The sequence below is a fragment of the Gorilla gorilla genome, chromosome 1 (genome assembly GCF_029281585.2).
Source record: "Gorilla gorilla gorilla isolate KB3781 chromosome 1, NHGRI_mGorGor1-v2.1_pri, whole genome shotgun sequence".
Classification (NCBI taxonomy): domain Eukaryota; kingdom Metazoa; phylum Chordata; class Mammalia; order Primates; family Hominidae; genus Gorilla; species Gorilla gorilla.
The window spans coordinates 173,001,925-173,017,440 of record NC_073224.2 but is presented as its reverse complement, the minus strand read 5'-3'; the positions used below and the strand labels follow the sequence as shown (position 1 = coordinate 173,017,440).

The 15,516-nt window shown below is 34.9% G+C and overlaps 1 protein-coding gene across 8 annotated transcripts in view; it reads left to right on the top strand.

Annotated features, from left to right (window-relative positions):
* The window catches only part of MIER1 (MIER1 transcriptional regulator), a 62,628-nt gene extending 47,387 nt beyond the window's left edge, over window positions 1-15,241 (top strand). For all 8 annotated transcript variants that reach the window (XM_031011789.3, XM_031011787.3, XM_055350384.2 and 5 more), the window contains 4 exons: window positions 540-634; window positions 4,225-4,352; window positions 9,375-9,514; window positions 12,158-15,241. In XM_031011789.3, coding sequence (XP_030867649.1) covers window positions 540-634; window positions 4,225-4,352; window positions 9,375-9,514; window positions 12,158-12,486 — 692 coding nt within the window. In that variant the 3' untranslated portion in view covers window positions 12,487-15,241. The remainder of the gene's footprint in view (window positions 1-539; window positions 635-4,224; window positions 4,353-9,374; window positions 9,515-12,157) is intronic.
* The last annotated feature ends 275 nt before the right edge of the window (window positions 15,242-15,516 follow it).

Sequence of the window (15,516 nt, the reverse complement as noted above, 5' to 3'; positions counted from 1 at the left end):
GTGCTTAGAGCTTAGGTAGGGAAACTGGAAAATGGCTGATGAATTCTTCAAGGAAAATTAGAGGGTGCTATTGAAACCTGTAGTAATGGGACTTAACCTGTTTGCGGAGAGGGTAGTGCTTTTAGGGAAAGCATTCAGAATGAAGTAATATTTTTGTTGGGATGCAAAAGAATTATCTCAGTGAAAGGGGATGAGGCAGGAAATAATTCTAAGCAAAGGAGAGACACCATGCACAAAGTCTGAAGTAAGAAAGAACATGGCAAATTTAAGGAATTGAAAGGTGGCTGAGATAGTTTGATCAGTAGGAATTAAGAAGAAAGTGGCACAAGTTGAAGCTGGAGAGGTAGGGACCAAATCATTCAAAATCTTATTAAATAAGGAATTGTTGTCACTTTATCTTTTGCAACAATTAGTAATAGAGCTCAGGAGTAAAATGCTTCCCTCATTTTTACGAGAAGGTTAAGTTTTCATTTGTAGTTTTGTTATATGCAATATTTGGGGGAATATTGCTTAACAGTTTGTTCCTCCCATCTTGCCAGAGGAATTATCTGTTTGGACAGAGGAAGAGTGTAGAAATTTTGAACAAGGGCTGAAGGCCTATGGAAAGGATTTTCATTTGATTCAGGCTAATAAAGTAAGTAATGATAATCTCTTTTTTTGCAAAAAAATTTATTGAACAACTCAAATGGTCATGTATCGTAATTTGTTATATTGTCTAGTGTTAAAGATTTCATAATTAATATGACAATATTTTGGTATTTAGTGAGTAATTATAGTAAGGCTGCCTATACTTCCTAACCTATAATTACCTGTTGGTGACTGTTTTCAGTGCATCATATTGCAGGTGTTTAAGAATTGTACTCATTTACAAGCATGTTAATCAACTTCTAGTTGGGGTGTGTATGTGCAATGCAATTCTTTATAGCTGTTTTCCACAGTCTGTGACTATTTTATGGAGGGCCTTTGAAATGGTTTGGAAACTTTAAAGCACTTTCAACATGACATTATTTGCAGTTAAAATATTTATTACATTTGCTTAAGTCCTGAGTGGTCTAAAATCAAATACTTAATATTTAACTTAGTTTTAGTCAACATTTAATTTTCTAGAAGCTTCTGTGTCGATAAATCAGCTTTATATTCTTATAGTTATAATTTGAGGATTTTATTTAACATAATCATTTATCATTTCATGTTGATAATATAAGTCATGTAATTTATACTTCAAATAGCTTTATAATTACTTACAGATTTGTTTTGGGGCTTAATTCTTATAACTGAAATTAGGTATGATTTTTAATAGTAACCATATAATTATATAGAATAGAAAAATGTGTTGTTTCCATGAGCAACACATTAGGACAACAGATTAGGACAGGCAGAATTAAAGTCTTGGAGATTAAATGTAGGAAATTAATTCCTAGGCTTATGATTATCACATTATTTTTAGTTAGTAGAAATGACAAGGGTATTAGTTTATGTAATTCCTTAAAGATAGCTTCTAAGTTTTGTGTCGTAGCTTGTCCAGGACCTTGTTGAAAGTACCTGGGCTTATGTCTGAGGCTCTGAATAGTCTTCTACGACAGCTCTCTTTTTATACATTTGGATGTGATTGGATTGTATCCAGTTGATTTTTTTGACACACATTTAATATTTTTTGTTATTAATAAAATATTTACAAATCCTGTGGGTTCATTTCTTAAATTTTGTCGTGCATTAACTAGTTTATTCTTATTTTTATTATCTTTTTTTTTAAGCAGGAACTGGGCAGTGAAGAGCCCCACTCCCAATTAGTTCATTCTTAATTATTTTGTTGAATGTTGGTAGTTTACCGCAGATAACACTAATAGAGAAATGTTTAGTTTTAGCATTTAGGATAACTTAGAAGACAGTGTAATTAGTTTCAAAAATGTATACCCCTAATGTTGTGTTCATATCATCTGATAACCTCAAATATAGTTAACATTCAAGAAAAGGAGTGCATTATGTGACTGGCCGTGTATGTTTTTGATTAAAAAAGAAAAAAGTTCGTTGTTTCATGGTTGAAAGGGACAACATTTTTGGATGAGGTTTTTGTTGTTGTTGTTGTTGTTGTTGTTTTTTAGCACTTCTGCTTGAATTAAAACACTCTTAAACAAACCATGCTGAATTACCTAAGGAAGGGACCCCTGGAATGATAGCTGATGTAACAAGCAGCACCAACAACCCTGACCAATATGATTTTTTTAAAGGAGTTAAGAAATTATAGGTGACTTGAAACTTAGAGCCAAGTAACATAAGTATTAAAAGTATAACCTTGATTTCTCATAAATATTTGGGACAGTGGCATTTAAATGTTACAAGGTAGAAGTCAGCTGACCTCTACATAATACACTAAATTACTCTAGTGCACAAAAAGAGGACAGTAATTCTTTAAAAGGGAGAAGAGTACTCTAGTGAGAATATCTAGTTTGTTTTTATATCTGGAATTAAAGTTCAGATCTTAATCATAAGTTCTATTTTGAGGGCTTTTATTGAAGATTTTTCATAATCTTAACTTTGCATGCCCCAAAATGACTTTATCTTTTTGCTTTCAGTAAAGTACAGTTGACTTAGTTTGAATCTATCTAGAAATAAGATCCTAGAGGAGACAAAAAACAGCTTGAGAGGATGATTTTTTTAAAGTCCTGATTGCTGTCAGTCTCAGAGCAATATGGATCAGAGCTGTAAAGTGCAAACGGGAAGAAAGCAAAATATATGTTGGGTAAGGGAGGGTATCATCAACATTTGTCCTTTAGGTGCAATCAGTGCTACAGAATATTTACTTCAAGAGCAGAAATTTATGGGATAAAGAAGTATATCGCATCCAGAACACATACAGACACTGGATTTCCTTTTAAATTGTATTGCCGGTGCAGTGGCTCATGCCTGTTATCTCAGTACTTTGGGAGGTTGAGGCATGCAGATTGCTTGAGCCCGGGAGTTCGAGAACAGCCTAGGCAACATGGCAAAACCCCGTCTCTACAAAAAATAGAAAAATTACCTGAGTTTGGTGGCATGCAGTTGTGGTCCCAGTTATTGAGGGTGCTGAGGCAGGAGGATTGCTTGAGCCTGGGAGGGCAAGGCTGCAGTTAGCGGTTTGGTGCCACTGTACTCCAGCCTGGGCAACAGAGCATGACTCTATCTCAAAAAAAAAAAAGAAAGGAAAAAAGTTATCAGTATTTTATTTATATACATCAATCAGCCCTAAATCCTCAGTATTTTATGTATATACATCAACCCTACCACCAGTTCTCCCGGCTAAGTAACAAAAAGGAATTCTGTCAGCATCATTTAATTCCGTAGGCATTTAACATCATGTGAGGGGAGCCATTCAGTTGCACAAATAGGTACAGCACAGTAAGCCGCAAGAGTAACTTAGTAAACAAAGCATTAGCATTATTATGATACTTTTAACTCACTGTGGCATCTTCCCAGACTTTCTAGAGAGTAAATTAACTGAGTCTGGGTTGCTGATGGGACTAGTAAGAGAATCTTTCAAAAGGGAATTTAAAGATACACTCCCTAGGTACCCGTACTCTGTGAGTAAAAGTATTAGCAAACTGTTTATAACATTTATTTTAACATGAATGCCACTTCCAGGCTTTTTTTTTTTTTTTTTTTTTTTTTTTTTGTGAGACTGAGTCTCATTCTGTCACCCAGGCGGGAGTGCAGTGGTGTGATCTCAGCTTAATGCAGCCTCTGCCCCCACCCCCACCCCCTGCTGGGGTTCAAGTGATTCTCCTGCCTCAGCCTCCTGAGTAGCTGGGATTACAGGCGCCTGCCACCATGCCCGGCTAATTTTTGTATTTTTAGTAGAGATGGGGTTTCACCATCTTGGCCAGGCTGGTCTTGAACTCCTGACCTCGTGATCCACCCCCCCCTCGGCCTCCCAAAGTGCTGGGATTACAGGCATGAGCCACCGTGCCCGGCCAACTTCCAATCATTTTTAATACAGGAATATATTTTTCTAGTAAATTAGGATGATGGTTCAGTGCTGTATATCTGACCTGTTGCCAATATATTGTTTCTCTTAATAGACGTTTAGAAAGAATAGCTTTCAACATAGCTGCTACGCTGTTGTATGTTATATATAGGATTATATTTCAGTTAAGGACTAGCCAAATTTATTTTCAAACTTCAGATGTTTACCATGAAGTAACTTTGTTAAAAAGGAGATTCTTAAAAGCAAGCATTTGTTTCTTATAGGTCCGAACAAGGTCAGTTGGTGAATGTGTAGCATTCTATTACATGTGGAAAAAATCTGAACGTTATGATTTCTTTGCTCAGCAAACACGATTTGGAAAGAAGAAATATAATCTTCATCCTGGTGTAACGTGAGTTAATTTTTTCCTTAAGAGCTATATATACGTTTTTGCTAAGCTTTTCTAGATTTTCTTGAGTTAATTATTTTGATAATCTTGCTTTTATATACTTGATCTTAACCAGAAGGCCGAGAGTGATAAAATCTTGCTTTTAAAATATACATTAAACTTTACCATCTATTATATCTTCATAAATAAGGCATTTAGACTTTTCAGTGTCTTATGAAATATTATAAACTACAGTTCATATTATGAGACAAACATATCATTAAAGCAAGATTTAGAATGTATATTTTTAATACACTGTTGAGAAGAAATGGATCAGAACAGCTGTGAAAGCATGTTTTTCTTAAATTCAGTTCCATTCAGTATAAGCACATACAGTTTTAATCTTTTTTTTTTTTTTTGAGATGTAGTCTCAAATCTGTTGCCCAGGCTGGAATGCAGTGGTGCAATCTCAGCTCCCTGCAGCCTCCGTCTCCCGGCTTCAAGCGATTCTCCTGCCTCAGCCTCCCGAGTAGCTGGGATTACAGGTGCCTGCCATGACGCCTGGCTAATTTTTGAATTTTTATTAGAGACGGGGTTTCACTGTGTTGACCAGGCTGGTCTTGAACTCCTGACCTCAAATGATCCACCTGCCTCAGCCTCCTAAAGTGCTGGGATTACAGGAGTGAGCCACTGTACCCAGCATTAAGTTTTTTTATAGAGGAAAAAAACATGTATATGGTGACTTTCCTTTTCCTAGCTTTCCTGAATCTTTCCTCTAACAAGTAATATTTAAGAATTAGTAATGTAACTCTAGCGTAGTCCCAGTGACACAGATATGGGTTGTTGTATCCATTCTTTATGTAAAATGTCTGATATGCCTAATTTATTCCCATGTTAAGAGAATTTATTGTCTTCACCTCATTCAGTCTAGCTTTGGAGTGAAACATTCCACTACCACTGGCAATTTGTTACTTAAATAGAAAGAGTATTGAACCCCTTGTCTTTCATGAATTGCTTTAAAATGGTGATTAATTGTTATGGTGGAATTAACTTTACAGTACTATCCTTAATTATTCCCTAATGTTTACAGAATAAAAAAATAATGCAAAGCTGTGACTTTGTCAATGTACTCCAGTAAAGATGTTCTTAAAGCTGACCAAATAATTACCTTCGAAAGATGTGCTTGGGCCAGGTGCGGTGGCTCACTCCTGTAATCCCAGCACTTTGGGAGGCTGAGGCGGGTGGATCACAAGGTCAGGAGTTTGAGACCAGCCTGACAAACATGGTGAAACCCCATATCTACTAAAAATACAAAAATTAGCTGATGTGGTGGTGCACGCCTATAGTCTCAGCTACTCGGGAGACTGAGGCAGAAGAACTGCTTGAACCCAGGAGGCGGAGGTTGCAGTGAGCCGAGATCAAACCACTGCACTCCAGCCTGGGCAACAGAGCGAAACTCCATCTCCAAAAAAAAAAAAAAAGAAAGATGTGCTTGTATGTTTATTTGATCTTGCTCTTCAGACTCCTAAACTGCACTGTTTCTTGATCAAGTTCATTTATAGGTGTCTCTGCTGGTCACTTCCTTGGAAGGTCAAATGCTCTAAAGCCCACAGTAAAACAATCCGAAAGAGAATAAATGGGTATGATTCACCCTTGGAAATCATGGGACAATGGAGTGTGTACATCATCCCCCATTATTCAAAGCTGGTGATTGCTAAAGTGGAATTTCATAAATAGCAGTATTGCAAATTTTATCTAATTGCTTAATGTTAAATTTATAGTTAATTTTTTTTCCATTGGTAGTATTCAAGCATAATAATATAGAATTAGATATAGCATCTAGTCTGCAGATATATCTTAAAATAGTCATGATTTTCAAGCTATTATATAGGGAAAAGCAGTAGTAACATCTTTTATTTTTTTCAACCATTTCAGAAATAATGTTCACACGTGAGCTACATTCAGTCTGTAATCATCAGCAGTAACAACATAAGAATGGCCATGCTGGGTCAGACCCATGGTTCATCCAGTTTTCTCTTTCAGAAAGCATCACCAAAGTGTGGGCTGGCTTAGTTGGTCCTCTGTGATGTCAAGCTCAACAGGTTAGGTAGGGATGTGCCACCAAATGTTCTAATTTCTCTATTGATCTCCCCATAGCTTCTGAAAACTTTTTGAAGATACTTTTATCTGTAATTTTGATGACTCTTAAGGTTAAATATTCTGTAGGTAGAGTGGCCACAGTTAAAAATAAACAATATCTTAATAGTGGTCACCTGGTATAATGGTATGAGATGAACTAATGTGTTTTTTCCCTTAGGCAGGAATACCATGGTTTTGTAGGCTTCAGTTGTAGCCCCACTGGGTTGTTTTTTTTAAAAGTTTATTTAACTGAAAGAATCATACTTTTTTCCTGAGACTCTTCCCTTTTAGCTGTGTTATGTCTTCTGTAAGAAGCAGTGACCAAACTACATTTCTTTCCAGATGGGGATAAATTTTTCTGGTTTGCTTCCATTACCATCTCTTTCTGTTAATAGCTGCACTTTAAGTGACTTCATAAAACATTAAGCTAATGTGTTTAGAGAGAAATTTGAGTGAATTTTCTCATCCTCCTTTTTAGGTCAAAATCCATAATTCAGAGCACATTATCCTGAAAGTCATTTGTTCACCAGGATGAAACACATTTTCCCCTTTTCTGCCTACAAACAGCCTTTGAAAGATTCTGCTACACATTGTCCCTATTTACTACCTGGAAGAATTGGGAACCTTATTGGAGATTTCATTGTAAAATATTCAGCTTTCCAAATAATTTTTCCAAAAACTAAACATTAACTCAGCATAACTTTGATTACCTGAATGCTGCTCCAACTTTCTGGATGGTTTGTCTGATTCTGCCCTTTCCTGAACATTCTGGATGCTATTAATCTTTAGGAAACAATGATAATAATAATTACTATCCTTTTACAGAATTATGACTATATCCAGAAATTAAAAATAATTTTGATATCAACTCTTGTTTCCTTTGCCTTGGCTTTTTTTTTTTTTAAGATGGAGTCTCAACCTGTTGCCCAGGCTGCTGGAGTACAGTGGCGCAATCTCGGCTCACTGCAACCTCCACCTCCCGGGTTGAAGTGATTCTACTGCCGCCGCCTCCCGAGTAGCTGGGATTACAGGCATGCGCCACCACACCCGGCTAATTTTGTATTTTTAGTAGAGACAGGGTTTCTCCATGTTGGTCAGGCTGGTCTCAAACTCCCAACCTCAGGTGATCCACCTGCCTCGGCCTCCCAAAGTGCTGGGATGACAGGCGTGAGCCACCACACCCAGCCTTGCTTTGGCTTTTAACTTCCTTCATATTATCCATTCCCACTATAACATATTTATTTTCAACAATTCCTCATCATGTGTCTTCTGTTAGCCTTAGCACCTGAAGTCCCTTTGGGACGCACCACACTTATTTCTGTGTGCTTCAAATTTGTTATGTAATTTTTCTGTAATTATGATGAGTAGCATAAAGCTGAAGAAGTCTTCAAGACCATCTAATTTAATTCTATATAGATTTATAGGTATTCAAGACCATCTAATTGAATTCCCTTCATTTATAGATGAGGAAAATAAGGCATAGAATGTAAATTGAGTAGGTCATGGTCATATACATTTCTGAGATATGTATTAGTTTTATACCTCAGACTATTAGAAGTTTCTTGAAGTCAGGTATCACATCCCTATATTTGTTAAATGCCTATAACCTAGGAGACAGTGATGACCATATAGGTTGAGATAACTACAATTAATAGCATATTATACACTATTAACACAGACTTTCAGAAAATTCCTCAGAGCTTCCAGTTTCCTTCTTATTTACCCTGCTCACAAAATTCTAAGAGATTTATCTTAATATTTCTATCATACTTATGCTGAAGGAATTTTAAGATAAATAACACAATTAGAATTTTATTGAGTTTCTTTCTGTTCTGTGCCTTGCACAACTTAGGTACCAGTGGTGCAGGTATAAACAAAGTAGACTAAAAATTCCTGTCCTTGGGGAATTCTAGTGCAGTATCTAGTATCAGCATACTTTTTCTGTAACAGGTAGAGAATAAATATTTTATGCTCTGTAGTAAGAAAGGACTTAATCACACTACTCAGTTCTGCAGTTGTTGCAGGAAAGCAGTCATAGACACTATGTAAACAAATGTGTGTGGCTGGGTTCCAGTAATACTTTATTTACGAAAAACAGATGGCCAGCCCACAGGCTATAGTTGGCTGACTTTTATTCTAGTGGTTTAGTAGCACTTTTTGGATTATGAAACATTTTTATGTACATATATAATACAATAACCATGTGTGTTAGATAGGAGACGTATGATTTATCTACATTTTGTAGGTAATACACTAAACCTGAGAGAGACAAGTCTCTATCCCAGATCTGCTCACCAATGTCATTTAACCACAGTTGTGTAGTTCAGGAATGATTTAGAGAAGAAATGAGCTCACATACAATGAGAAAGTGACAGGATAAAACCAGCAGATAATCCCAGGAATTTAGTTAGCATCTTATAGCTCAGATCTGGCAGAAATATCATACCAAAAATATCCAGGAAGGTTTTAGGAGGTAATCAGTCCTTTTTGTTAGGCTCAAATTTGTCTTTTAGGTATTGCCTTTAGGAGCTTTAAAATTCAATCTATGTTTGTACAGAAATTCTTTTGTACTTTTACTAGACATCACCCCTATCACTTCAGTTAAGAGATCTTCCAGTTCTAGTTGGGCCACTCTGAGCACCTGCCTACAACTTTACAAGCTTTAAAATTTCCTATGGGTCTCTAAAATATGTTACTTTAAAGCCTTTATGCATTTTTCCTATAAACATGTAACCAAAAGGAGCTTTTCATTTAAATATTCAGATCCTGGTATGATAGATGAAGCACTGGAATGAATGTTAAGTGAATATTAGGATATATTTGTTAAGAAAGCCTTCTAAATTTAACCTCAACTAATTTTTAATTTTCAGCTCTTTTTAATATAAAAATTGTTTTATTAATTTTAAGGGATTACATGGATCGTCTTCTAGACGAAAGTGAAAGTGCTGCATCTAGTCGAGCACCGTCCCCTCCCCCAACTGCATCAAATAGTAGTAACAGCCAGTCTGAGAAAGAAGATGGCGCTGTAAGCACTACTAATCAAAATGGTAAGCAACCAGAGAAACATTTCTCTTTCTTCATAATAAGGGACACTTTCTTTCAGTGACTTGGGAAATTCAGTTTGGGTTTCTATTAAACTTCCAGAGCAGAAAGTAAAAAATGGTAACACATGAGACAAACATAACATCAGCATACATACATACTAACAGAATACAAAGTGATTGGACATCACTAAAAAGTAATTTTAATAAAGCATACTATCAACAGTGACTATTTCTTGTAAGAAATTTGTTCTTTTTCAGTAGCATCTCTTTTCCTGTCTGTCTAGTTGGGTTGATGCCTAGATAAAAGTATTTATGTTAACTCTTAGGTCAAAACCCTGCAGTTTCACATGAGATATACAGATCATTGCGAAATACCTTGATGTAAGGTAAAAAGTGCACTGTTTTGAATATTTAAGTTCTCTTTGATAGCATAATAACCTTGAAGAATGAGAAAAGATAAAGCCGGTATCAACCTGTACATTAATATTCTACAGAAATATTTGTTTTTCTCTCCAAGAAAAAGAGAAGAAAAAGGCATACCAATTGTTTGAGGTTCAGATAGTTTTTCCATTTAAAATATACAGTGGACCAGAGATCACTGTGCTGATCAGTAGTAAGAGCCAGAGAATTATTTTGATTTCTTATTTGATTAAATGGTCTTTTTAAGTAAAAGAGTTCCAAGAAGAAAGTGATAAGCTCCACCCCCAGCTCCTCTGAGGAAACTGGTGATAGGAGAGTACCAGTGAAGAGCTGACTTCTTCCTGACAGAAACTGGAAGAGAAACACTGTGAAAGCCTTGATCCTCTTCTGACCTTTGGTCTCACATTGGTCCTGCTGGAGTGTATATGCTTAGTTCATTTCATGACCCCTCTCTGTTCCCTCACTACTTCTAAGAATAAACCAAACAAACAAAACTTGGGGCCCAGTAACTGTGTCCTGGTCCAAGAAGGTTTATTGACTTGATGTCTAATGTCTGTCACATCCATTCTGAAGTAGAATAAGATGCTGAGACTCTGACCTTAGGACTAACCGTATAGGCTCAAGGGAGGCAGACAGTTGGTACTGCTATTGTTTTTCCTGTTTGTTCTTAACATATTAACACCAAATCATTTTCTTTTCCTTTTTAAAAAACTTATTTGATGAGAACATGCTGTTAGGCTAGGAAAGTGTTCATAAGTTACTTATAAATTACTTGTAACTCAAAAGCCACTCAACATTACGTACAGTCAAAACTGCCAGCTTTTTCAAAGGAAGGAAGGAACTTTTCATCCCAATGTTATATTACTTTTTTATATGGGGCTTTAATTAGTACTTTGAAATCTTACAGTTATTTTTGACCTAATCACAGTCGTCAGCTAGCTTTTTGGACTTGTTCCTACAGAATTGTTCTCTTCAATATATTATGATGCATAATCCCCATGTGCATTCATGATTTGAGTGCATTGAGTTGGTCAAAATAGAATGTTTTCTTTGATCGGAATACAGTATTTGAGGCTCATCCTTTATGCCGAATATTTTTCAAGCAATTGTAATTATTCAGTGATGCATCCTATATTTTACTTCCTATCACCAAAATTTGCATTCCATTTTACAGTCAACTCTAAAATGAACTTTTGTTTTATTAGAATAATTTTGCTTTTACTTTTCTCACCTATTATAGAATTTGTATTTACTTTTTAAGTAATTTGTATTTACTTAAGTAAATAATTTAGCACTTTCAAGTATATGCTTGGATAGTGCGGCATTAGTTTTTTAACATTATGACAGATTATTTAAGTCTACTTAGGTAAATAGTGTGTGATCATCTTTTTTTTCTTTTTGAAACAGAGTCTCGCTTTGTCGCCCAGGCTGGAGTGCAGTGGCACAATCTCAGCTCACTGCAACCTCCGCCTCCTGGGTTCAAGTGATTCTGCTGCCTCAGCCTTCCGAGTAGCTGGGAGATGGTGCACGCCACCACTCCTGGCTAATTTTTGTATTTTTAGTAGAGACAAGTTTTCACCCTATTGGCCAGGCTGGTCTTGAACTCCTGACCTCATGATACACCCACCTTGGCCTCCCAAAGTGCTGGGAATACAGGCGTGAGCCACTGCACCCAGCCTTGTGTGATCTTTTAAAGTACAGTTCCCATAGATTTACATTAAGAATAAAAAAGTCATGACATCTTGCTTTTATATGGCAGTTTACTCAAGCTTTTTAAAGAAAGAGCATTCATCTTGCTTTTATGTGGTTTTAGAATGTTGAAAACCTTTTGTTAAATCTGAGTAATTTACTGCATTTTCCATTAATTCAGCTTATTTAGACTGCTGGATCCAGTGCTTATTTGCTGTCACATATACCTAATATGCTTTTAACATATGCCAAATTCTGTTCTTAGTTCTTTACATTTATTAACTTATTTAATTTTCACAACAACCCTGTGAGGAATATCTATTATGATATTCATTGTATATATGTAATGAAATGGAGATACAGAAAGAGTAAATAATTTGCCTAAGGCGACATAGCTAATAAGTAATAGAGCAAGAATTTAGACTATGTATTTGATACCTTGCTTCCTTGATAACAATAACTACAAGCTGTTTTATAATAGTTTGCAAATTTAACTTTTTTCTGATTGTGGTTTCATTTATATTTCCTTCAACTTAGGAGTGTCATCTAATGGACCAGGTGAAATATTAAACAAAGAGGAAGTAAAAGTTGAAGGGTTACACATTAATGGACCAACAGGTGGAAATAAGAAACCACTTCATGCAGATATGGATACTAATGGTTATGAAACAGATAACCTTACCACTGACCCAAAACTTGCCCATATGACTGCAAGAAATGAAAATGATTTTGATGAAAAAAGTGAGAGACCTGCCAAAAGGCGAAGGGTAAACAGCAATGGAAAAGAAAGTCCAGGTTCTTCTGAATTTTTCCAAGAAGCAGTCTCACATGGGAAATTTGAAGAACTTGAAAACACAGATGACTAAATTTTAGACCTATTTTACTTTCTTTGGAGTAAATTCTGGTGTGACTAAAATTTTCAGGGTTGATGGGTTACCTTAAAAAGTTGATTTCCTTGAAGCAGTTTGAAAATTTGAATTGAGTCTTAACTTTAGGAAATGAGGTTTCATAATTCTGCCTTTTGCAGATTTTTTTACTTTAAAGCTGTCAGACTCTTTTAAGGGTATTTAAAAAATTAGTAAATTTGAATGAACTGAAGATATATCTCTACCTTCTCATTTGAATATCTTTAGTTCATTCAAATTTACTAATTTTGGTAAATTTGAATGAACTAAAGATATATCTGTACCTTCTCATTTGATGTATTAATCATAAAATTTCACTACAAGGTAATTTTTGCTTAGTTTGATGGATGAATGGGAAACTCAAGTCCAAATTTCTGCTTAATACCAATTTCTCTGAGTTTCTTGAAATGTCTTTAAAACAGACATTTTTCTCACCAGTTTGAGTATCTTTATTAAGGAAACCCTTACGAATCCTGAAAATTATGCTAGCATGATTTTTTTATATATAGAAGTTTAAAAATAAACCAGGTCAGGTTTGTATATGTAAAATTGTTGACATCAATGATGTCTTTCCATATTCTTATCTGGGCTTAAGAAATACATTCTGTATTTTTCCAGATTCTTTGTAGCCTTTGAAAGATTTTTACAGTACATATGTCTTGACTGAGCTGTCCTTTCTTAATACAAAAGCTTGTATAATTTTCTTAACTTGTACAGTCGGTAAACTTTTATGAGAGGAATTGTTATTCTGAGTCTGTCAGCTTTCATTTTATTTTGCTAAGGTTTTTCTAATGAATTTTTAAGTGTTTGTGTAGTAATTAAGTCATATTTCTTATCCAGGTGGTTAAAGCATTCATACAGGATTATAAATTTTTTTTTTTTTTTTTTCAGATTTCTACTTAAGGGCAAGTAATTTGAGAATTCTGAAATTAAGCATGATGCTTAGATTGCAGTTTGTTTTGCATTTGCTATAATTTTCAAAATTATTTTTGAAGCAAGACAAAAGTTTAATGTCAGCTTAAGTGCTTAAATATATCATGCTGACCAGAATCCTGTTATTTTTATATGCATCATAAAATTTCCCATTTCTGCATTAAATAAACAGAGGAGGGGGTCAGGTGATACTTAGATATTGGCACACACAAGGAACAACTGTTGGCAGGCAGTATCGATTTTATGAAGAGAAAGTGAAGTTTGAAAACTTTTCAAACTTTTCTAGTTACAATCCAATTTTTCAGGTTTGATAATGCTTTTCCAAAGTGAAAATAAGATACACAATAATCATTGCTCTGTGTGATTACAGATAGGATTATCCATCTGCATAGCCTTGTAAAAGTGCCATTTTATTTTTAGTGCTAAATTCTTGTTAAATAATGTAGTTTTATATAGCTGATAGACCAACCTATATCCAAACTTTTATAAAATATTAATTCTTGTTTTTCTCACACAGGCATACTCCAAATGCTTCTTCCAGTTCATTTTTCAGCCATCAGTTCAAGAGCCAATGCCTTTTTAAAATAAAGCTTCTGTGGTCTTGTTTTTAATGGCTCAACTGTCTGATGTAATTGAGTGAAGGTTTGCACTGAGAAATTAGCATTCAGGCCTTACCCCCATGAAGTATTACTGTTAACATATGTTCAGACTGCTTCCCTTCACCAATGTGAACAACTTTTTTTCCCAAACAGTGTTAAAAGCCACTTTGCAACACTTGACTTCATCTTAATGTACATTCACTGTTGTTACATACATATCTAAGTAAATCAAAGTTTTGGGTGGAAGTGTTGAGAAGTATGAGTTTTTTGTTGTTTTTGTTTTGTTTTACTTAAAACTTTTAATTTATCCAGAATGGCAGTAGCTTTAGCAAGCAGATGGTCACAATCTGTTTTCTAAATCATTTTTTATTAAATGAATCCAAAGTATCCTAGCTCTTTGTCAAAGATGGTCTGTAGAAATGTTTTTAAAGATTAGGGATGCTGTACTTTTTGAATTGTTGCAGTGTTGGAGATGCCATTTTCACCTTTTTAAAAAGATGCATTTTATTTGCAGGTTTGTGAAGTTCTTGCAAACTCTTACTACAGAAACGTTTTAAATAAATTCTCAGGCATGTTTGCAAAAATATGGCACATGTATACATTTTAGGAAATGTTACTTTTGTTAATCTTTAAAAAATACACCTAATGAAAGACATTCCACTATTATGCGTAATGCTCAGCTTTTTGTAAAGAAATATTTAATTGTATTTTGTGTTTATACAGGTATTTCACACAATAATTTGTTCTTAATGCAGCCACTATAACTTGATAAGTCATTGCACTATTTAAAAAGTTTTAGTAATATGAATTTAATTTGCTTCAGATTTAGTACGTTTCAGAACTTTCGAACTTTTGACAAATTGCATTGGGAAAAGAAGTCTGTTAATAGTGATTTAGTCTCCCCGCCTCATTCCCACCCCCAACAAAGCACTATCATTTTCATTTGGAATGGGTATTTTCTGTTTCATGATGTATTTTCAAATAGAGTTCAGGATCTGCAATTCAGTTCAACACAAGTTTGTTGAGCTTTAAAATGTATTTGAAGTAATATTTAAATAGGCATTTAAAATTTCAAATTAGATGTTAAATTTATGCATAGTAATTTTGCACTGTAAAATAATTCCCTTCTCCCATTCCTTGTCTGCCATTCTGAATATGCTTATTAAAATATTTTTTTAAACATATTTGCCTACATAATACTGTGTGAATATTTTCATTAGATTAATTCACTAAGATTTTATTAGAGATTGTTTGAATTATGCATGTTATTGACAATGCAAATATATATATATACACAGTCTGTTTCTTCTATTCCTAGACATACTGCACTACTTTTTCAGTGGTTCTTGGTCCCCTTTACCGCATCTTGGGTGATGTATTTTTGTCTTCTTCCCCTTTGCCACAAGAGATCCTTTCAGTCCCTAGACCTCCATTCACTCTGTTTCTCTTCTGCTGGATT